We start from the raw sequence: 23,148 nt of genomic DNA on the forward strand, positions 1-23,148 counted from the left end.
TTCTTTCAGATGTTAGTAACAGAGATGCTTCTTCATCATATGTTGGTAAGAGAGAGAGAATGTGAGGTTAAGCACATACATTTATAGATATTCTCTCCAACTCCTAGAACCAATAGGACATCATGGTACTTAAAGGCCTCTGAGACAAGCCAAATCCAAACAGCCATACCTTAGACCAATGGGTGAAATAGAACATCTTAACACCTGCCCCAAAACCATATGTTAAACATCCTGGCTTCCTTGCAGGGGGGTTGAAAGGCTTTAGTAGAGAAATACTCATCAAACTGGTTTAAGACACATCCCCCCAAATCCTGTCGTAAAATTACAAAGAGACAGTCGTAAAGGAGGTGGGGGGCGGATTCAAACACGAATGCCTCTCACCAAAGTAACACTAAATTACATTGCTTTGCCTAAATTATAAATAAAGACATACAAAACATTTATCAAGTTATATTCAAAATCTCACATCACAACAGGAGGGCAGTGTATTTACCACTTTACTTGGAGTTTCCCCAATTACATCTTTTTTGTTTTCATCAAACTTTTTGAATTCTTTCTTCTGTTGCTTAGCATTGTACTGTGTTCATCTGTGGGCAAGGTGAGGGAGTTTCTGTCATTTTCATTTTGTTCTCTCTTGTGTGAATTCTTTGATGCTTCAGAAGATAGCTTCTCTGTGAAAACCTTTTTCCACATTCAGAACAGCAATATGGCTTCTGTTCTGTGTGAATTCTTTGGTGACTTTTAAGATAGCTTCTCTGTGAAAACTCTTTGCCACATTCAGAGCAGCAATACGGCTTCTCTCCTGAGTGAGTTTTAATGTGTATCTGAAAATTACTATTATAAGAGAATTGTTTTCCACATTCAGAGCAGCAATACGGCTTCTCCCCTGTGTGAATTCTTTGGTGGCTCTGAAGATAGCTTCTCTGTGAAAACTGTCTGCCACATTCAGAACAGTCATACGGCTTCTGTCCTGTGTGAATTCTTTGGTGGCACTGAAGACGGCTTCTCTGTGAAAACTGTTTGCCACATTCAGAACAGTCATACGGCTTCTCCCCTGTGTGGATTCTTTGGTGGATCTGAAGATGGACTCTCTGTGTAAACGTTTTGTCACATTCAGAACAGCAGTGAAGTTTGATTCCTGTATAAAAGTTTAAAAGATACAAAATTTTAGTTTTAAACTAAGCACTTTCATACTGACATTATCTTACAACACTAAATAAATATTGGTTTAATTTATGAACAAACTTTGATAAGCATAAGCAATCGTTTGACTTAAGTTGCAAGTGATTAGAGACTCAACTTGTTAATTTTTTTCCATTTTTATTTCAACTGCTCATCGCATGAGCACAATTATAGGAGCCAAGAAGTTAAAATAGTAAAATAAATAGATCACATGTAACAGGCACAAATAACAAGACTATTGTTGATTTTTTTAACAACATTACAGAATGGCATCATCATTTTGTCATCATATTCTTAAAATATTATAACACTAGCAAAATACCCGCGCTTCACAGCGGAGAAGTAGTGTGTTAAAGAAGCAATGAAAAAGAAAAGGAAACATTTTGAAAATAACGTAACATGATTGTCAATGTAATTGTTTTGTCACTGTTGTGAGTGATGAGTGTTGTTGTCATATATATATATTTACACACACACACATAAACATATATATATATATATATATACATATCTATACATATACACATATATACATACATATATATATCTACATATATACACATACATATACATACACACATACATACACACACACATATATAAACATATATAAACATATATATACATATACATACATATCTACATATATACACACACACACAAACATATATATATATATATATATATATATATATATATATGTACATATCTATACATATACACATATATACATACATATATATATCTACATATATACACATACATATACATACACACATACATACACACACACATATACATACATATCTACATATATACACACACAGCTATTTCGTATCAATGCAATAACCTGCTTGTTAAAATGGATAACTCCGCTCTTACGCAAGTCTGTGGATATTATGAACTATCGATTTGTTCAAGTTCTATTTAAATTTTAAATAGAAGGAATTTTTATTTAGTCGACAGAAATATCTTTGGTAGGAATGGTAAAAACAGACAGGAATATTATTCCTGAATAAATCAACTCAAACCTTAAACAACTTATAATATTTTGCTCTCCATAAAAATATATCCTGTCTAAATTATACAAGTTAGAAATAAAGTAAACATTAAAAGAACAAACATTCAAATTTCTTTACTCTTATGTAATTTTATATAAAAATAAACTTAGATTTTAAATATCCCAAAAGATTTTGCTCTCCATAAAAATATATCCTGTCAAAATTATACAAATTCAAATATGAACATGCTGCATAACAAAACCTGGAAATATAAATAAAATGTGTTCCTTTCAGCAATAACAAATCAAATCATTCAGTTGTCTTTGCTCATATGTCATTTTAGAGCTGGACGCCTGGCATCTTCTTTTGGCAACAAGTTCGTTTATGTTTGGTGTGAGGTTCTGTGTTGTGGAGATTCTCAGGATGGATTGCAGGTGCTCATCAGTGAGGCGACTCCTGTGTGCTGTTTTGTTAGTCTTTATCACTGAGAAGAGCTTCTCACACAGATATGTGCTACCAAACATGCACAAGGTTCGAGCCGCATGTAGACGGACTTTTTTTGTTCTTCAAAGTCACCAAAGCGCCGTGCAAACTCAGTGCGCCAGTTTATCAGCAAAGTGTGATTTGGGAACACCGTAGTGACGACTTGGTTTAACATTACTTGGCAACAGGGAAAATGGGGCAAGGTGCACTGGTGCATTTGTGTCTCCCATAAAAGCAGCTTCACTTGAAATCACTTTGTGATTGTGCACGGTAAAACGTCCGCTGAAGTGTCAGATTCTTATTTAATTATTCTGCTTTCTGTATCTTCTGCATTGCATTCAGGTTACCCTGATGTTTTGTCTCATAGTGCCGTCTTAGATTAAATTCTGTAATTACAGCCACATTAGCTCCACAAATGAGACACACGGGTTCAGTAAACATATACTCAGCCTCCCATCGGTTTTAAAGGCTCTATTTTCAGAATGAACTTTTCTCTCAGCATCGCGTGAGCTAGCTTCGCAATAACTTGCAGCATCATAAGCTAGACTTGATTAACGCGTAAGTGTTCGCAAGGCAGCTGAAGCGCTGCATTATGGGATCTGTAGTTTATTGTGTTACCAGCGCTTCATATACCTGGGCCATTAATAACAATAATACAGTATATAAAATGATCTCGGGCGGATATAATTACACGCCGGGCCGGATGTGGCCCGTGGCCCTTGAGTTTGACAAATATGGACTAAATAGAACTTGAAAAGATATATTTTTTGAAATGTGATCGTACAATTCAGATAGAGTTGACGCGCACTACAGCCTGCATCCTCCCTCGCTCTTACTTTTTACCGCTCATCTAATGAATACACTGAGTATGGCTTTACCAAAACAATCATTGATGGCTAATAAAGTATCCATTATTCGAGTATGTAGATCGGATATATATATACATATATATATACCGCGTATCGCAGCGGAGAAGTAGTGTGTTAAAAAGCTAGAAAAGAAAAGGGAACATTTTAAAAATAACGTAACATGACTGTCAATATACAGTATTTGTTTTGTGAGTGTTACTGAGTGTTGCTGTCATCAAGGATTTGATTATCATTATTTCTTTCAATCAGGTTCGTATTTGTAGGATGTGTTGTGTTCAAGTTACATTCCGTGTTTGTCAATCGCTGTAAAGATGACAGGTTTCTTTCATCGATTCGTTTCTTACTGCATCAATAAACAGCTCGCCTTCTTCTTTATCTGAGACCTGACACACTGCATGCACGGGTTTTTTTACACTGTCTTCCTTTAGCGGGACATTGACTTTTTCCACCGTGTGCTTTGTTTCCGCAGTAGCTGGATTTATGAATATGCTTATCAGACACTTCATATTTTTTGCTGCCTTTTCAATTGTGTAATTCGGTTTTGTTCAGCCTTTGGAACTGTTGCTTTTATCTGTGCACGCGCCAGTTCACGTGAGCCGCTCGTGTACATGCATCGAAGGTTCCCAGCTGTGCTGGTGCCATCTCGCTATGTCCATGGATGTATTTAATGTTACCTTAGTCCTGGCACTTAAAACTTTCTCTCGCAGTTTCGCTGAGTTTGTGTCAAACACCACCCTGACCATCTCATCTTCCTCTCCATAAACACAGTCCTTCACCCGTGAATATTTAGTGGAGTTTGCTATTGGATTGCCGCTGACGGACGGCCTTATATGGGCAGGCACTAAATTACAAACGCCAGCGCAGCCTGTCTATGAACTTAATTTAAAGTGTAGGTTTACATCGTGCTTTGTTTCCGAAGTAGCAGAACTCATGAATATGGTTGTATATGTCACTCGCCGCTTCTTATTGTTTCGCTGCCTTCTCAATTATATAATGCATGTTTTCTTCAGCGCTTTTTGGAGGTCTTCCTGGTTTTCTATGTACTGCGTGATTATGTGGGAGGCGTGATGATGTCACCGAAACTCCCCCACGGCGTTCAAGCTCATCTCCATTACAGTAAATGGAGAAAAACAGCTTCCAGTTATGACCATTACGCGTAGAATTTCGATATAAAACCTGCCCAACTTTTGTAAGGAAGCTGTAAGGAATGAACCTGCCAAATTTCAGCCTTCCACCCACACGGGAAGTTGGAGAATTAGTGATGAGTCAGTGAGTGAGTGAGTCAGTGAGGGCTTTGCCTTTTATTAGTATAGACTAGCAGAATACCAAGCGCTTCGCAGCGGAGTAGTGTGTTAAAGAAGTTATGAAAAGAAAAGCAAACATTTTAAAAATAACGTAAGATGATTGTTAATGTAATTGTTTTGTCATTGATATGAGTGTTGTTGTCATATCTATCTATCTATCTATCTATATATATATATATATATCTATATATATCTATATATATATATCTATATATATATCTATATATCTATATATATATATATATATATATCAAAATACCTGATTGGCAGCGAGAAGTAAAAAGAAAAGGAAACATTTTAATAATAACGTAACATGATTGACAATGTAATTGTTTTGTCATTGTCATGAGTGTTGCTGGCATATATATATATATATATATATAATATATATATACACACATCTATACACATACATATATACAGTTATATATATATACATATACACACATACATATATACATATATACACATACTGTATATATACACACACACACATATATACATACTGTATATACAACATATACATATCTACATATATACTGTATATACACATATATATACAAATCTACATATATATCTACATATATATATTAGGTGGGACTCGATTAAAAAATTAATCCAATTAATTAGAGGCTGTGTAAGAATTAATCTTGATTAATCGTATGTAATCGCACACGAATTTGCCCCATATCGCAAAATGTTTTTTTAATTTAAAACGGTTTTAGTGGGCTTACAGAATCAAATAATAGACATGGACATGAATATTGTAAACTGAAGCTGTTTTAATTTCTGAAAAAAAAAAGCTTATAAACTGCATTTGAATTCAAAACAGAAACAAAAATATCATCCCTGGATAAAATTGGGCAGACTTAAAAATAAAGTGGTAGTTTAACTACTTTAAGTACATTTTCAGAATAGTATTGTCTTTAAATAATAATAACCAAAATTTCAACATAAAGTGCAGTTTTCTTCTTAAAAAATAAGTCAGAAACATAAAAGGTAATTAGACCAGCTTACTCTTTAAACTCTGAGTAACATTAGCCAAAATAATTTTGTACATTAGGCTAAAACAGTGTGATCATTGAACATTTTGTAATTAGATGTATTTAGAATTACTAACGGTCACGGAAGTCCAATGATCCCCAGTAAGAGCCACAAAGTCCGCTTTCTGTAATGCATCTAATTTTACTTGCTTTTCAGTGTGCACAAAACCATGCTTTTATCAAGGCTTACTGGTAGTCGAAATGATCAGTCGAGGGAACGCGCTTTATTCCGACTCTAACATTTTTGTAGCTGTGATGTGTGCATCAGTGTAATGGATGTACCAGGAAATCATGCATTGACAAAAGTTCCCGCTTGCTTGGAATTGAAAGTGTGATTAAATGCGTTATTTTTAACGCTATGGAGTACATGCATCAAGCTTCTCAGCTGTGCTTGTGCTAAGAAAGGGAAAATTTTAAAATAACGTAACATGATTCTGCTAACCTAATATTTTTCATACGTCCCAAACCAAGGAGATGTAAGGTAAAATGAATCAGGTAGCTGCACATAGTCAGTACATCCCTCTCGAATCAACCTCAATGTCGGCGTTAGAGGCTTAAGACTCTACAATTAGCACAGCGCGTGGCTTGTCTATGCTAAAGTATGTATTGTAGATCGGGGTATATATATACATTTAAATATATACATTTATATATATATATATATATATATATATATATATATATATATATATATATATATATATATATATATATATATATATATATATATATATATATATATATATATATATATATATATATATATATATATATATATATATATATATATATATATATATATATATATATATATATACCCGTGTACCGCAGTGGAGAAGTAGAAGTTATGAAAAAGAAAAAGGGAACATTTTAAAAATAACGTAACATGATTGTCAATATACAGTAATTGTTTTGTGAGTGTTATTGAATGTTGCTGTCATCAAGGATTTGATTATCATTATTTCTTTCAATCAGGCTCGTATTTGTAGGATGTGTTCAAGTTACATTCCGTGTTTGTCAATCGCTGTAAAGATAAGAGGTTTCATTCATCGATTAGTTCCTTACTGCATCAATAAACAGCTCGTCTTCCTCTTTATCTGAGACGTGACACACTGCATGCACGTTTTTTACGCCGCCTTCCTTTAGCAGGACATTCACTTTTTCCACCGTGTGCTTTGTTTCCGCAGTAGCTGCACTTATGAATATGATTGTATGTATAAGACGCTTCATATTTTTTTGCTGCCTTCTCAATTGTGTAATTCGGTTTTTGTTCAGCACTCTTTGGAACTGTTGCTTTTTGTCTGCGCATTGCGTCATTTCACGTGAGCCGCTTGGTGTTCTTGCATCGAAGGTTCCCAGCTGTACTGGTGCCATCTCGTGTAATGTCAGCTAAGACCCGGCACTTAAAAGTTTCTCTCGCAGTTTCAATGAGTGTGCCAAACACCACCCTGACCATCTCATCTTCCTCTGCATAAGCGCAGTCCTTCACCCGTGAACATTTACCGGCAGTGTTTGTATTGGACTGCCGCTGATGGACGGCCTTATATGGGCAGGCACTAAATTACAAACGCTAGTGGCAGCCTGTCTATGAACTTAATTTAATATAAACTTACGGTTCACGCCGTGCTTTGTTTCCGCAGTAGCTGTACTTATGAATATGCTTGTATGCATCATTTGCTTCATAATGTTTTTCTGCCTTCTCAATTGTGAAATGGCGTTTTGTGCTCATCACTGTTTGAGTTCTTCCTTTTCTCTACGCACTTACGTAGGAGGCGGATGATGTCACACGAAACTCCGCCCCCCACGGCCATCTCCAACTCAAGACTCCATTACATTATATGGGGAAAAATAGCTTCCAGTTATGACCCTTATGCGTAGAATTTCGAAATGAAACCTGCCCAACTTTTGTAAGTAAGCTGTAAGGAATAAGCCTGCCAAATTTCAACCTTCTGCCTACACGGGAAGTTGGAGAATTAGTGATGAGTCAGTGAGTCAGTGAGTGAGTGAGTGAGGGCTTTGCCTTTTATTAGTATAGATTATATATTATTTATTACTTTCTACCTGCAATAAGTAACATCACCCATCATTACATTGGAGATTGTCATGTCAAATATGTGAAATGAACTTTTATTAAACAGATGTGTCTTAATATTTGTAAACAATTTGTCCAATGCCACCCGACTCCATAATATTTTTTTAATTTGATTTTAAAAAGAGGCAGAGGATAGTAAAGAAAAAACATTTTAATATACAATGAGAACAGAGTAAAACTTAAATGAATAAAACACGCAGGTCACTGAAAATCGCAGAGAGCCACCTGACCTGAAACAGCAAACTGGACACTTGTGGCTGAAATGCAAAATACAGTAATCCCTCCTCGATCACGGGTTATGCGTTCCAGACCCCCCCAGCGATGGGTGAAAATCTGCGAAGTAGAAACCATATTTTTGTATGGTTATTTGTATATATTTTAAGCCCTTATAAACTCTCCCACCCTGTTAACATTTTTAGAGCCCTCTAGACATGAAATAACACCCTTTAGTCAAACATTTAAACTGTGCTCCATGACAAGACAGAGATGATAGTTCTCTTTCTCACAATTAAAAGAATGCAAACATATCTTCTCTTCAAAGGAGCGCCGTCAGGAGTAGAGAATGTCAAAGAGAGAGAGTGCGAGATAAGAAAAACAAACAGTCAAAAAATCAATACGTGCTTTTAAGTATGCCAAAGCACCGCGATAAAGTGGCATGTTGTAGAGGAGCGTCCGTATCCTCTGTGCAAATAGCCCCTCTGCTCACACCCCCTCCGTCAGGCGCAGAGAATGTCAGAGATGGTGAGAATCCAAGAAAAGCAAACAATCAAGCACCGCGCGGGAAGCATATCATTGAGGAGTTTTAGTTAATATGTAATACATGCTCTGATTGGGTAGCTTCTAAGCCATCCGCCAATAGCGTCCTTTGTATGAAATCAACTGGGCAAACAAACTGAGGAAGCATGTACCATAAATTAAAAGACCCATTGTCCACAGAAATCCGCGAACCAGCGAAGAATCCGTGATATATATTTAGATATGCTGTAAGAGCCATTTTCCTAGTTCTATAAAATGTATGAATATTTATTAGATGATAATGCATAAAATATGGGAGGTTCCTAAAAACCCCCGTGAATAGAATTGAGTTGGTATTTTCCTGTCATTTCTTAACAGTTATGAGTTAACAATGTTCTTTAGTAAGTGTTTAGCCTTGCCTTGTGTAAGGTATAGAGGCATACGGTTTTTTAACCGTGTCCTTTAAAGAATTATTTTTTGTGTTCGCGTTCGTGCTTATGCACGCTACCGTGCCTGGCGCATATCTAAGTGCCAACGGCCTAAGGGTCTTTTGAGTGTGAAGTAACTCGTAAAATAAAAGAGTTTGAACCGTATGTTTAAAGCATACAGAAGAAGAAATAAATAACCTTTAAGTACAGAAGTAACCAAAGCTTCATAAGAAAAACTAAGTTTATAGAAGATACATTTTTCCTTTTTTTTTGCCTTTATTCTATATGTGTAACTATTTTTCTTTTTATTCTTGTATGGATTATTTGCCTTTAACTTTCACTAAATATTTTTAAAAACTAACTTTTGGACTGAGAGATTTCTTTGACACTAATCTTACCCGTACCTGACTTCACCTTATGCAAAGGCGGCTACATATGCTTACATTTAAAATCCGCGATAGAGTGAAGCCGCGAAAGTCGAAGCGCGATATAGCGAGGGATTACTGTATACTTCTGTCTTCATACCACCTGGGGCAGGGGCTTTTTTGTTGCAAATTGATTTAAAAATGCATTTCTCTCTATTATTAAATGAAATCCTGTGGAATGAATGACTATTAGATGATATGCGATCTTCATATTAAGATCAAGAAAGACAAATAAAAGAACCGCGAGACTAAAGAGAATGGGCAAAAAAAAAAAAAAGTAGGATAAAGGGAAGCAGCACACAGATACAGGTGTCTTTTCAATGCAGAAAACGTAGATTTACACAACAATGGAAAATACACTATGAGAATCTGTGGACCCGCAACAGTTAAAGCAATGGACAAGTGTAATTTCAAAGAAAGCACAATTCGGTCGGGTGTATATTTATGATGACGGAGAAACGATCAGAACACGAGCAGCAGAGACACAAAGTAGGAAAAAGGACAGCGGCTGTAAAGGCTTTAAAGAGATCGAAGGGCAGTGCGACGGCAGGACCCACCCCAACCAGGAGCGAGCATTTGAACAAAAGAAGGGGCAGCGTTAGAAGTCCTGCAAGAAAGAATTTAACCACGCCCGGGACCATAAATAAAAGGGACAACTATTGTTTTTAGAACGTCACGTGAGACCAGCCAGTGAGCCATCATTTTAAATAGGTCCAAAGGCCTCCAAACTAGCAGTTGTTGGATTGCATCTGTCAGGCAAGCATCATGTGCTCCCAGCTCTTAAAACAACGACAAGAGACAAGCAAAACGTGCAGCTCGCCGACAGCAGGGAGACAGCAGATGATGCAACAGCATATCCTTAGCGTACTTTCATACACATCTCCTCTTCACAACGCGTATATTGCCTGCCTAAGGTAAAGTCATCCCTGATGGAGGATCGCAGGAATCGCGGGAAAGAGGTGTCCTTTCATCTGATTAGCGCTATTTCAGCTGTGGAATGGCCAAATGGGGGATGCAGCTTGATGAATTAGGCATCCAGGACTTAAAACAAATCCAAAGCATATTATATGATATATAATGTAAAATTCTACTCCATACTTTTAGAATTTTTATTTTTATACTGTATTGAGGATTTATTCTGTTCTATGTATTGTACTGTATTGTAACGACCCACTTCTTTGTGACACCCACTGCATGCCCAACCTGCCTGTAAAGGGGTCTCTCTGTGAACTACCTTTCCCAAGATTTCTTCTATTTTATCCCTACAAGGGTTTTTTTTTGGGGAGCTTTTTTCTGGTCTTCTTGCAGGGTCAAGGGTGGGGGGCTGTCAGGAGGCAGGGCTTGTTAAAGCCCATTGTGGCACTTCATGTGTCATGTTGGGCTATACAAAAAATAAATTGTATTGTATATACGGTAAACCAAACACGGGGGTGGGGGAGCAAAGCGAGCAGGGGGCGGAGCCCTCTAGTAATGGATTAAATTTCTTCAGCTAAAACAGGGGCCTCATCATTTTGTTACAGTTTTGGTAAGTTAAATTAAAAAAACACATGAATCACTCCAAAGATGGGAATTCAGCAGAGGGGAAAGTTCCGGGAATAAACAAAATAAACCTAATTAAGTTCCAAGCAGAAGTTAGTGATATTATCTATATATCTGTACTATCACTATATTTTTGCTTGACCTAGAACATGAAGTCTAACAAATCTCATCTGTGCAGTAGAAGACCTCACAAATCGCTCAGTTTAGCACCAGAGAGATAGCAACGAGTGCACATGAAATGAATTCTCAGCTCTGCACAAGATGGTCATTTACCTTCTCTCTGATTTGCGGTATATTGAGCTTGCAGACTGGATCAGCAAAACACAGGTGTATTTAAAAGATTATTCAGACCCTTCTCAAGATGGTCAATATTACTATATGCCGAGTGAGAATATTTGGAGGCATTAACAATGGTCAGGCGTTGAATATGCTCTTTAATAGCCAGTCAAACACAAGGTGGATCTTAAACAGAGTCTTTGTTTAGTGTTATAAATTCCTCAAGTTTAGCAGAGGTTTGTTTAGCCGCCATGGCAGCCTCAATCAAACTCCTCTGGACTTTCTTCACTGGCCTTGAATGCAAAGAACCAGGGTGCATCTTCCAATCTGAACAATTCATACGTCACACCAAAAACTACAAAAGGTATGTTGATGCTATGACATTTTTGAGGTTAATTTGTAAACACAATAATTGCAGGATAGTGTCATGGAGTACTCTTACAACACAGCCATTATTCAATTGAGCATCATGCGGACTCCTTAATGCAAAATGTATAGAAAAGTAGCTCATTTAAATCACTAAAGCAATACAGAAGAATGAACAAAGTGAAGTATTAATGCACTGACCCACAGGAGCACCAGTAATCTAGGAAAGAAATTATAACATGTGAAAACGCGGGATCAGAGCAATTACTCGTATAAGTGTCTGCTCTGGATGAGGAGTGGCAGGTGAAACCAGGACTGGTTAGCTTTATCACACACCGGTCTCACTTATACAGCCCTTTATAATATTCATGGACGTGCACTATGCTAACTGAAATTAAAATGTGTTGTGTTTTACTGTGTATTGAATTTAATGTGTTCATGTATGCAAATGAAGTTGTACGTGATAAATCATTCCGTTGAGTTTTTATTAATCAACTGCAGGCGTCTGTCACCTTTTTGATTAACTTCATTCACATCAGAAGATGTTCCTGCTAAAATTAAATGAAAGGCTTCATTCTTCAGCTTGACAGTTTCCTTTACTACTGCTATCCTTAAAGGACGGCTGGGCTGTCATCATGACAAACACCAACAAGCTCCTGTCCAGAGCTCCTTACAGTGGTCTTTACACCCGAGTTCTTGAATGTGATCAATTCAGTTTCTACCACTAGAAATTAATAATAATGTGTATGCTGTAAATAGTACAATGGCAAAGATACTAACTGAGGAGAAAATGATCAGGGGATACCAAAACTATGAGCCAAAGGGAGAACTGAAAGTCAAACTGATCTTTTGTCTAATCCAGGAGTGCAAAAAAAAAAAAAGGTAACAGAGCAAATCATTCTTAAACGAAGAAATCAGAAAGAAAACATTGTGTCTGAAAAAGCACAAACACAGGACTTCTGCAATTTCAGAAATGCCCAAGCCAACCTTAACACAATCACCAATATGATGTCATAATAAGATGATCAAAGGAATACTAGGTAAAAGAACTATGGCCACTACTTTATAATAAAATGGAGGCACCCATAACAAAACAAAGCAAAACCATTTTTTTTTTTTTTTAAATATCTTGGATATAATTTTCCACAGTGGCTTGTTTGGGTTTGGTCATTGTATAAATTATCCCTTTCTGTAAGGGATCAACCGAGAGTAGACCAATGGAGCAGTCATTCTTGATACTCATGACAATCAATAAATAACATTAACATTCTAACTCACCAAGACTTATCAAGTGTGTATGTAAAACGTCCTATGAAAATCTAAACTCCACTTTTCAATGTCTTTCTCCTTCCATCAGCCGAAATACAGCACTAGCTGAGCAAACTCAACATTTAGCTCTGTCCTGCTCCACTGACAGACTGATGAGATTGTTCCTCCCCCACACTATATGACTCTTCAATTCCATCCGGGGGAATAAACGTTAATATTATACAAAGTTATTGTCTGTTTTTATCTGCATTTTTATCACTCTTTAAATTAATATTGTTTTTTATCAGTATGCTGCTGCTGGAGTATGTGAATTGCCCCTTGGGAATTATAAAGTATCTATCTATTTATTTACCATTAAATGATAGAAGTCAAAGCTGGAGAAATTAAAACTTAAACAATACTAAATTAAGCACAAAAAGGCCTTCTACATGAAAAAGGGAGCAGAAGCAATAAATAAAGAGCTAATGCAACAACAAAGTCTTTAATTTTCTCTTAGGTGACTGCAGCTCTATTAGAACTATCTGGATGATAACAGGCCATTCAGCCCAGCACAGCTCACCAGTCCTATTCACTTAATTCTTCTAAAATAACATCAAGTTGAGTTTTGAAAGCCCCTAAACTCCTACTGTCTACAACACTAATTGGTAGCTTATTCAATTTTCTGTTGTTCTCTTTTTTTTTTTTTTAAACTGCGCCAAATTTACCCATAACTGGTTGCCAACTGTGTCTCCATCTTCTTGTACACATTACAACACAAACAGGCCAGACAAGACTGTTAGCTAAAAATGCACAGAGATGGACACTCAGTTGGATTGAGTAGCTTTGAGAATGTGTTGCTTAAAATCTTCAATAGAATTTAAATTGCTTTACAGATGCAAGAAAAATTTTGCGAACCCTTTTGGAATCACCTGAATTCCTGAGAATGTGGTCTGATCTTCAACTACGCTACAATAACAGACAGACACAATCATCCTGAACTCATAACACACAAACAACTGGACTGTCAATGCTGAACACGTCGTTTAAACCTTTACAGTCCACTCAAGTCAGCTGTTCAACCAATGAGAGGAGACTGGAGGTGTGGCTTAGAGGCACTTGGACAAATAAAAGGAATGAAAAGTGGTTTATAGCAAAGCGGTCTCTTCTCAAAAAAGATCTGCTCATGAACATACATAGCGAGAACATAAGAAAATGTAACAGACAAGAGGAGACCATTCATCAGACCATCAAGATTGTTAGTTTAGGTAACAGTTAAGCTGTCCCAACATCACTTCAAGATAACTCTTAAAGATTGTCAAGAGGAGATAATAAAGCAAAAGGAGAATAAAGGTGGGAAATAACAAAGGGTGATAAAAATAAAGCTGGGAGAGGAAATACAGGCATTTAAAAGAAGATCTTAGCTTATTAAGAGCTTTCAATATTTTTCAAATATTGCTTGCCTTTTCATTCTATTAATTACCCAAATATGTTTGTATTTTAGGGGTGAGACCCTAACATGTAAGGTCACACCAAAATCACTCCTCAAGGACCATCCCCAGCATATATATTTGATATCAGGGAGGTGGTCCTTCAGTAATTTACTGACACCTCAGAAATTAGAGCTATGATGTACCGATTGTACTTTAGTTCCCTTAACACTAGAATTACCAGAGCCTATGAAAAAACTTGTAGATCCGTCCCACCTTAAAATGCTTTGCACCTCTCCGTCAGCATCTTTTGTCCTTTAAAATTGTTGATAAGCAGCAAACAGCAAGCAGCCTGCTATCACATCCCCCCCACCCTGCACACTTTTCTCAGCTCAAGTCTGTTTACCTGCTTGTCAGTTGCTTAAAGTTGTATAGAGTGAGAAGTCAAGCAAAATGACACCTTTGATAAATACTATATCGTTACTTGGAACACTTGTATTTCATGTGTATTCCGTGTCTACAACGATCTACATAAACACATCGTTAAAACAAACATTTTTCATGTTTTAGTAATAATTGACAAAATGTAGATATGAAGTGTATAATGAGTGAAGCCTGAATTCCAAATATCAAAGAAACACTTTCACAAAAGGTACAAATATAACAGAACAAATGCGCTTCTATTCAAAAATATAACTACAGAAAAAGAACCCGTGTTAGGGTGCGATATTGACACGCATTTGCTATGACAGCTTTGGTTATCAACACGTTTAAAGGACAAAAAGACACTGACAGAGAGGTGCGAAGCGTTTTAAGGTGGGGCAGATCTACGAGTTTTTTCACAGGCTCTGGTAATTCTAGTGTTAAAGAGAGCCAATGATATATAGTTGCACTGAAGAAATTCTACTTTTTCATCACTTTATATCTGCTAGTTGATGTCTCTTCTCAGGGAATTAGCCAACAGCTCAACAGAATCTCAGCCAAGCTTCACTCCATTATGCCTGCTGAGCTGGAAGCCATTAACTAACTGCAGATGCACTAAATCTCCTTTTTGTACAGTGTGGGTGTACACACAACATGTTTTTGCCAACACAAAAAGTCAATCTGCAGCCGTGTCCAGCTCTGACAACACTATGGAACACTATACTGCACTCATATTATAAAAAGGGTACCTAGCAAGACTGAAGCTGCTTTTGCTAACCCTAAGCAGTGACATTCCATTAATACACAAGTCATCCAAGATGTGGCTGACAAATGTCACGTCTCCATGGCCTCACTCAAACCACGATTCATTTATTTTGAGACAAAGTAGCTTTGACAGACATGATGTTGCTTTACACGGTGAAGTATGTGATGGTTTAAGTAACCTGTTGATCACTCAGTGTTTCATATGACCTGACCTATTCATTATAACAACAATCATATGATAACATGTGCCAGGTGACAGTGACTCCGGGATAGACAGTTTTGCCCTACACCTTCCCTGAACCCCAGAGCACAGAGAAGAGGTGCTGTAACTAAATGTGTGATTTTTCACTCTCAGATGAAGAGCAAAGCCAGATATTCTTGAATGCAGGTGATGGGGTCTCAAAGTGTCAGGAGGAAGAGGCTGATCTACCAGCTCATGAAGTTCTGCAGTATCATGACTGCATACAGAGGGGATAGATTAGCAGGCTCCGAATGTGAATGTTATCAGGTTGGCAGTTAAAGGAATGTTCATATATACATATTTAAAAAGTGACCATGATTTACAAAAAGTAAAATTTTGTAGTAATGTGCATATATTCAGTTTTTTTGTGCACATGTTCATGATCAATTCCATGTAAAGTTTAATAAACCCCTGGTCCAGTGTGTGGGTCTTTTGAATGCCTGAATCCCCATGTCACCATGTGTGTGTCCCCATTGCACAGTGTTCTGGAGGTAAAAGATCACTGCACACCATTGCTATCACCTCATGGTAGAATCACAGTTTAGGACTTTTTTGCTTCTGCAGGACCAGGATGGCATCATAAATGTAGCACTGAATTAAAAATTGTTACAAAGAAACCTGATAGGAGATATCATCATAGTGAAAGCTTGAGAGATGTTAGGTAATGAAAAAGACAATCAGATGAAACAAATGAAGAAATCTGTAAGATAAAGGCTTAAATAGAAGAAAGCTGGTGTTCTGGACCAGCCAATCAGAAGAGCTTAGGATTTGTTGGCTTTACCTGAAATCACCCGGGGCCTCATGTATAAACGGTGCGTACGCACAAAAATGTTGCGTAAAAACATTTCCACGTTCAAATCGTGATGTATAAAACCTACACTTGGCATAAAGCCACACACTTTTCCACGGTACCTCATACCTTGTCGTACGCAAGTTCTACACTCGGTTTTGCAGACTGGCGGCACCCAGCGTCAAAGCAATCCTACTGTTCCTGTGTGGTTACTCCTTATTTTCCTAACACGTCTTTATAAATACACTGAAACGAACCACATATTGTTTATTAGTGTAATGCATATGATTGTAATTAACTTGTAACTATATAATGGTCCAGGGAATAGCCATACTATTCTAAATACCATAACTGCTTTAGCGTTGTTACTCTAACTGCACCTGCTTCTTCTTCTTTCAGCTGCTCCCGTTATGAGTTGCCACAGCGGATCATATTTTTCCATATCACTCTTACTGCACCACTCAGAGTATTTATATCATTGTATCCGAGTGTGAATCACAGCAGCAGCAGATCGGAAAGAGAATTATTGGTATACAGCATCAAGCACACACTACCTCAGCCACGGCAAAACGTTTCAAAGCCTTTCCTGTACAGACCTCGCGGTTCAGAAACAGTTTCATCCCAAGAACTATAAAACGCACTCAATCAATTGCTCCTTGTAGAACTGTTTGTACTTATAAGTACAATTGCCTCACTGTAAACTTGCACTACAGTTATAATATTGCACAACCTGAGCCAATTTATAAAGCGTGTATTCACATGAGGACAATATCATTTTTAAGATGAAATGCAGCAAAATATGTTTATTATATTATACAGGTAAAACTTTAACTTCATTTAAATAATCTATATTCTTCACTGGGACTGGTGTGAAGGATAGAATAATTAAACATGTACTACGAAGATAGTTCAATGTTCCTTAAACGTTTTGAAAAATCAGCACTCTAAGCTTACAGATGGCTTAACATCTATTATAGAGCTGATTGTGTAGCGATCGGTTACTTGGAAAAAGAAAAGCAAGGACTGCAGGGGCGGCCACGCCAATATATACTGAATATAAAACAAAAAGAGAAAATAACGACACAGCTAAAAACGCAGCAGCAAATTTCGACAAAAGTTAAACGCTTGTGTCATGAGCACGAGGTGGCTATGCAGTGTCCGTAACGAACGTGGCCTTCCACCGTGCATAAGATACCATATTGACATTGGCGGATGAAGGAGCCACCGATTCTTTCTCTGCCCAGGGCTGCCACAAGCCTAGAGCTGCCCATGAGTACTCCTGCAATAAATAATTTCATTGAAGGTCGCGCACAATCACTGCGCCGTGAAACCCATGTTTAATAACGTGCTTTAACTCCAATCATCATGAAAATGATATCACGTATACATCTCAGTATTTTAGTTATTCAGAGATTTGTACTATCACGAATGTAATGGATTCTGTGTCCAGTCAGAGGAAGAGAGCTGGTTTAAGAAGCAAGTAGTGATTCACACAAATAGAGCACAGAGAAGATCAGATACAAAACAAAGCACTTAATGTGCTACTTTAATTACGATGTGATTTGAGAAATTGGTTAAACAATTTTAAGATGACGTTTATGATGTTCTACTTTAATGACAAAATAAACTACATGATTAAATTCGAGACTGAAGTTGACATTTTGTGCTTTTTCCCCCACTGTATGCCTTTTTTTCCCCTCTGTACCCTAATAAGCTTTCATATGACACTCAGACGGTGGGTTACGACTCGCCTTTTCACAGTGACTTTGATATCTGAGCTTTCAAGTTTCTCCAACACGCTATGTCACTCAATCAACTTCCTTTTGTTGATTATACCACAGTTTAATTAAACAAATAGTATGTTTTTCTTTTGCCTCCACTTGGTATTCGCTGAAATTCTTATATTTTCCCCCATGCTTTTCCCATTGTCTTTTCACAGAAGGCTAAGCTTAAGGGCAATTTATATTGATTTGCTTATTCAAAGACACATAATTCTGGTAGGAGTTGGGGCGGGACATAAGGCGCGTGCACGAGCGTCACTTTTCACGCTGACTGGGATTTATGTAGCGGAAGAACGTGGAAGTTGGAGTACGCACAGATTCTTGCATCTGGATTTTTCTGTGCGTAAGTACATTTCGGCTTTTGTGCTTACGTCATGATATAGTGCAAATTCTACACACGGCGATATGCATGAGGCCCCTGATCATTGAAGGAATCCCTGAGATATCAAGGAACTGAAAACTTTGGAAACGATGAATTGACAAGAAATTAAAACCTGAGTAGCAGCTGGAAGAAATGTTTGGTGGAGGTCGTTGCAGCTAAAGGGGGACAAGAAAGCTTCTAAAGACGGGGTTCACAAACTGGACTGTTCCCATGTTTAAACAATGTACAGTATTCAGGAATGACAAGGGTCTAATTATTTGTTATTAGTTTAAGACGACTGTGCTTGTCTGTTTTAGGGAATTAATTGAACATCAAACCACAGAATTAGGAGGAATTATTGTAGAAATTAAAGGAATTCAAAAGGGTTCACAAACTTTTTTTTTTAAATTTCTCTTACCAAAGACAGGCGTACAGTGTTTTCATAATGTTGCAAACAATATAGAAGAAGTGCAGATTCCTAACCCCTGTAAACTGTAGTAAAATTGCTGTGTTTAATATAGTTTGTGCTTTTTTAAAGAAACTTAGACAAACGTTCAAGACAGCACTTTTAGGCCCATAACCCTGACCCTAAAACGTACATCGATTTGTTATTTTTCACTCACTTGTTTTAGATGACATCTTAGTTGGTGGTTGAGCTTCCTTGGTTCTTGGAGATGACATTTTTTCAGTCGTCTTTCTGTCAGACTGTAATGATTCATATTTTACATTGATAGAAGACTCTGAAGATGAAGAGTGTCTGCTATGAGAAGAGACTAACTGGGTGACTGCTCCACCTTGATCTCCATAATGAAGGTCATCTTCCTTGACACTCTCCATACTCCTATAGCTGGCCACCTCAGTGCTGACATACTCCTCTTCATCCTGCTCTTTAATATTTACTGACTCTAGTTCACTGTCCTCTTCCTTAATGTCCAGACTCTCCTGTTTGGGGTGGACACTCTCCCACTCACAGTCCTCCTCCTTAACATTTACAGTCCTCTCCTCCATGATATTCAGGTCAGCCTCACACGGTTCTTCTTTCACATCCATTTAAATGTTACAGTAAATGGCAGAGTTTTATCTCTCTGTGGGAAAAACAGGAATCAATTCCATTAAAACTGCATCCTTCAGATCTAAAGACATTTGATTTTTTATAACATCCTGTTAGTTAAAGCTGATGTCAAGTCAGACAGTTCATAGCAATCAGACAGTAACTCATCACTTTTCATGACACATCAGCTGTAAAATTAAGTAAGGAAAGAAAGGAGGGACCAACAGGCTAGACGAAGAAGAAGGCCACCTTGCAGAGTTGTGTGTCAACAATATTCACTACTCTGATTGAACATTCAATATCGTTAGGGTCCCGGACTTTTGTTAACAGTTAATGTTAAGGAAAGTTTATACAAGTTAGGCCTCAGGATTATGTTAAAAAACAGGGGCATATGAAGGAGGAACATAAAATCACTGGTCAACTTCTGTAATGTGACATTGCCCCAAGATAACAAAATCCCAACTTCAAATCACAGCCTTCATTTACATAATCTTATTGAGATTGAGGCAGTTGGTGGGGAGTCCCTGTAAAGATGGCCGCCAAATGTGAGACACCCGATGTCTCACTTCAACTAGCCTGAGACTCGCTAAGATAAATTTAAACAGGTTTGATTGTGTTTTTAGTCTTGGGGCAGACTGTGTGTGCAGGAGAGAAGACAACCAGTGAATGTTTCCCTGAAGTAGAAGGCATAGAGTTAAGTGAAGAGGAATAAGAAACTGCAGGTTTTGAACCAAACAAAAATAAGAGATGATCCTCTTTCTGTTGTTTCATGCTTCAGATAGCAAAACAAAAGGGGAAAAAAATCAAATAAAGGGTGAAGATTGCTGCAGAGTAAAAGCGGTTCACCTTCATGAATATTCTAATTAAATAAAAGTGGGTCTTGTGCAGAAGAGAGTTGCCAGTCCTGACAGTGGTGCTCACCTAAGAGTGGCACATGGGGTGACCCACAAAGCCTTGTTGGGTCTGTATTATAAAGTCACATATATAAGTAGCCAAATGGACCTTAACTTCCACCTCAACACCATGGTCCAGCGCAAAACAAATACAAACAGAAGTTATTGGGGTATAGTAAGAAAACCAGAGTACCTGTACAGGGCAGCAGCCAGCTATAGACCATCATAGGGTACACTCACATTCAAGTCCACAACCACACCAAGACATGTTAGATTTGCCAGGCCACTAAACCGGAGTATCTTTAGAGAAGTGGAGAAAATAAGAATAAAAGAGCAGACATGGAAACTGAATAGAGACTTCAAAAAACAGGCTGAGATTCAAATTCACTGACAGAACTGTAAGGCAGTAACACAAGCCACAAATCTCTATTAACTTCTCTAATACTCACTAACAGACATTACTGTTTTGGCTTTAGCACTGAAACATGGGAGTTTGTCATATTTCATACAGGTTAAATGGGAAAAAAGACACACATTTAAGTGTCCATTCAAGCAATGCATGTAAATGTCTGCTGTCTGCATTGGGTTAAGCAGGTTTGCGGCCGTGTGTGTAAATACAGATAGTGACTGCCAACCTTTACCAGTTAAAGAACATATAATTTATACTCTTAAAGGCGAGGTACTTCATAGCAGCACTGCCGTTTTCTCTCACTATATCTCAGTATTTGTTCTCAGCTCGTATTCTCTAAGACTCTTCTCCACGGTCATGGACTCCAGTTCGTTTTTCGTTTTTACTAATCTGACTCCTCGCTATTCTTTTAATGGCCGGCCGGTCACCACCTCCGTGACCGTCTTTGAACTGGACACCGCGGAGGGACAAAAGAGAAACAAAGGCAGAAATCAAAGCGCCGTACGTGTGGAATGAATGGCCGTCTCCCCGATGTCTGCGATTCGAGAAGAAATCGACAAAAGGAACACATGGAGAGGAATGAACAGGCGTCAGAATGGCTGCTACGAATTAAAATGTGGGATTCAGCCACGTGAAGTGAACCGCTGATACCAATGAACAGAGACAGCACGCGGATGGCCACAACAGGATTCACTCGAGCAAAGTTTGGCGGGGGTGGGGATAACGAACACCAGCTCGAACCAATTCGCGCGCGGAGATTCCACACATCCACAAAATGCATTCCTAAAATACAGAGCACTTACTGCCTCCCTTTTGATGATGGGATTATTTCTGAACTCGTTCACTCAGCAACAGTCTTGCATCCGTAGTGTTTCACAAAGCGAGACAATGACAGCGTGGCTACAGTAGCTGTCGCGTTGGATGATGTCATCGGGTAGCGACCATAGACGTATATAGATAGACGCCGCATTCACTGTGTCGACACGATACGTCAGCGCGTCAGCCATATTGCGAGTGGCAAAAGTGCCATTTAAACTAATATGGTAGACGTGGAAATCGAGTTTTCTGATGAAAAAACAATAACGTTTAAAACAGCATCGTTGACATACAACATATTTTGGCGAATAGTTTAAATGCAATTATTTATATCCATTTATACACTAATAATGGCAATTATTGAGACAAAACGTCCAATGTCTGACAGTCAAAATAGTAAGACTGCACCTGGCACTCTGGTCTTTCTTTTAACAGTGAAATGATACACTCAATGACAAAAATAAAATAAATTTTATTGTATACAAATTCGCTTAATAATTTATGAAAACATTTCACTCATTCCTCTCTCAATCTCTCTCTCTCTCTCTCACACACACACACACTTAAATATATACAGGATAGGATCTAAAAAACAGTCTTCCATAGCTTTTTCCGTGTGGTGCCACTCTGCAATTTGAGAGTATTCAGTCTGACAATATGGTGCAGCCTTAGTTTGTGGAAGACAGACACAACTAAAGACATGAGCATAAAATGATGGTTGTCAATTTCAAACGGTGTTTCCTCAGTGTGCTCCTTGAGAAAAAACACATCACCTGAAACAATCTCAGCCCAAACAAACTGATTGAGCTACTTTGACCACTTTGACTGGACCCTCAGAAGGAATCATCAAACCTCCTTTGTTTTTTAATGTGAGTGACTGGTAGCTTTGACCATATTATGCCGGTACAGCATCTGTTACCAAACTAGCACGGCACACATCACAGGACGGCTTTCTCAAAATCTGTCGAATGACAAACCTTGAGATGTAAACAAGGGCATTTTCCATGAGGCCACCAAAGCAGGTTGGTAAGTAGCTATGGTCACACACAATTGCAGGGATTTTTGCAAAAGGGGATAGAAGTTCTTCTTCTTCTGCTGCTGGTGTAGAGCAACTTTTTGAAAAACAGGTTAAAAAGCGGAGCTAATCCTGCATTTTCCACTATTTACAGATGTAACACAGGGTGTGTCACCAGTGGCCAT

General features: G+C 37.8%; 2 protein-coding genes across 3 annotated transcripts in view; one reads left to right on the forward strand and one right to left on the reverse strand.

The window, feature by feature from the left end:
• The window catches only part of LOC120533513 (gastrula zinc finger protein XlCGF17.1-like), a 249,868-nt gene that overhangs the window by 207,312 nt on the left and 19,408 nt on the right, over positions 1-23,148 (forward strand). The gene's annotated exons all lie outside the window — the stretch shown is intronic.
• On the reverse strand, positions 13-22,040 carry LOC120533543 (zinc finger protein 239-like). 2 transcript variants are annotated; one of them, XR_005634532.1, is made up of 4 exons: positions 21,936-22,040; positions 19,403-19,864; positions 494-1,138; positions 13-30 (listed from the first exon to the last, which is right to left on the reverse strand). XR_005634532.1 is itself a non-coding variant. In XM_039760476.1 (3 exons), exons 2-3 carry the CDS (start codon positions 19,827-19,829, stop codon positions 567-569), a joined length of 999 nt encoding a protein of 332 aa, XP_039616410.1. In that variant the 5' UTR covers positions 19,830-19,864; positions 21,936-22,040; the 3' UTR covers positions 408-566. The 2 variants fall into 2 exon arrangements, 1 of the variants encoding a protein (XP_039616410.1); XM_039760476.1 differs by lacking the exon at positions 13-30 and having other exon boundaries at positions 408-1,138.

Source organism: Polypterus senegalus, chromosome 8, assembly GCF_016835505.1.
Source record: "Polypterus senegalus isolate Bchr_013 chromosome 8, ASM1683550v1, whole genome shotgun sequence".
Lineage (NCBI taxonomy): Eukaryota > Metazoa > Chordata > Cladistia > Polypteriformes > Polypteridae > Polypterus > Polypterus senegalus.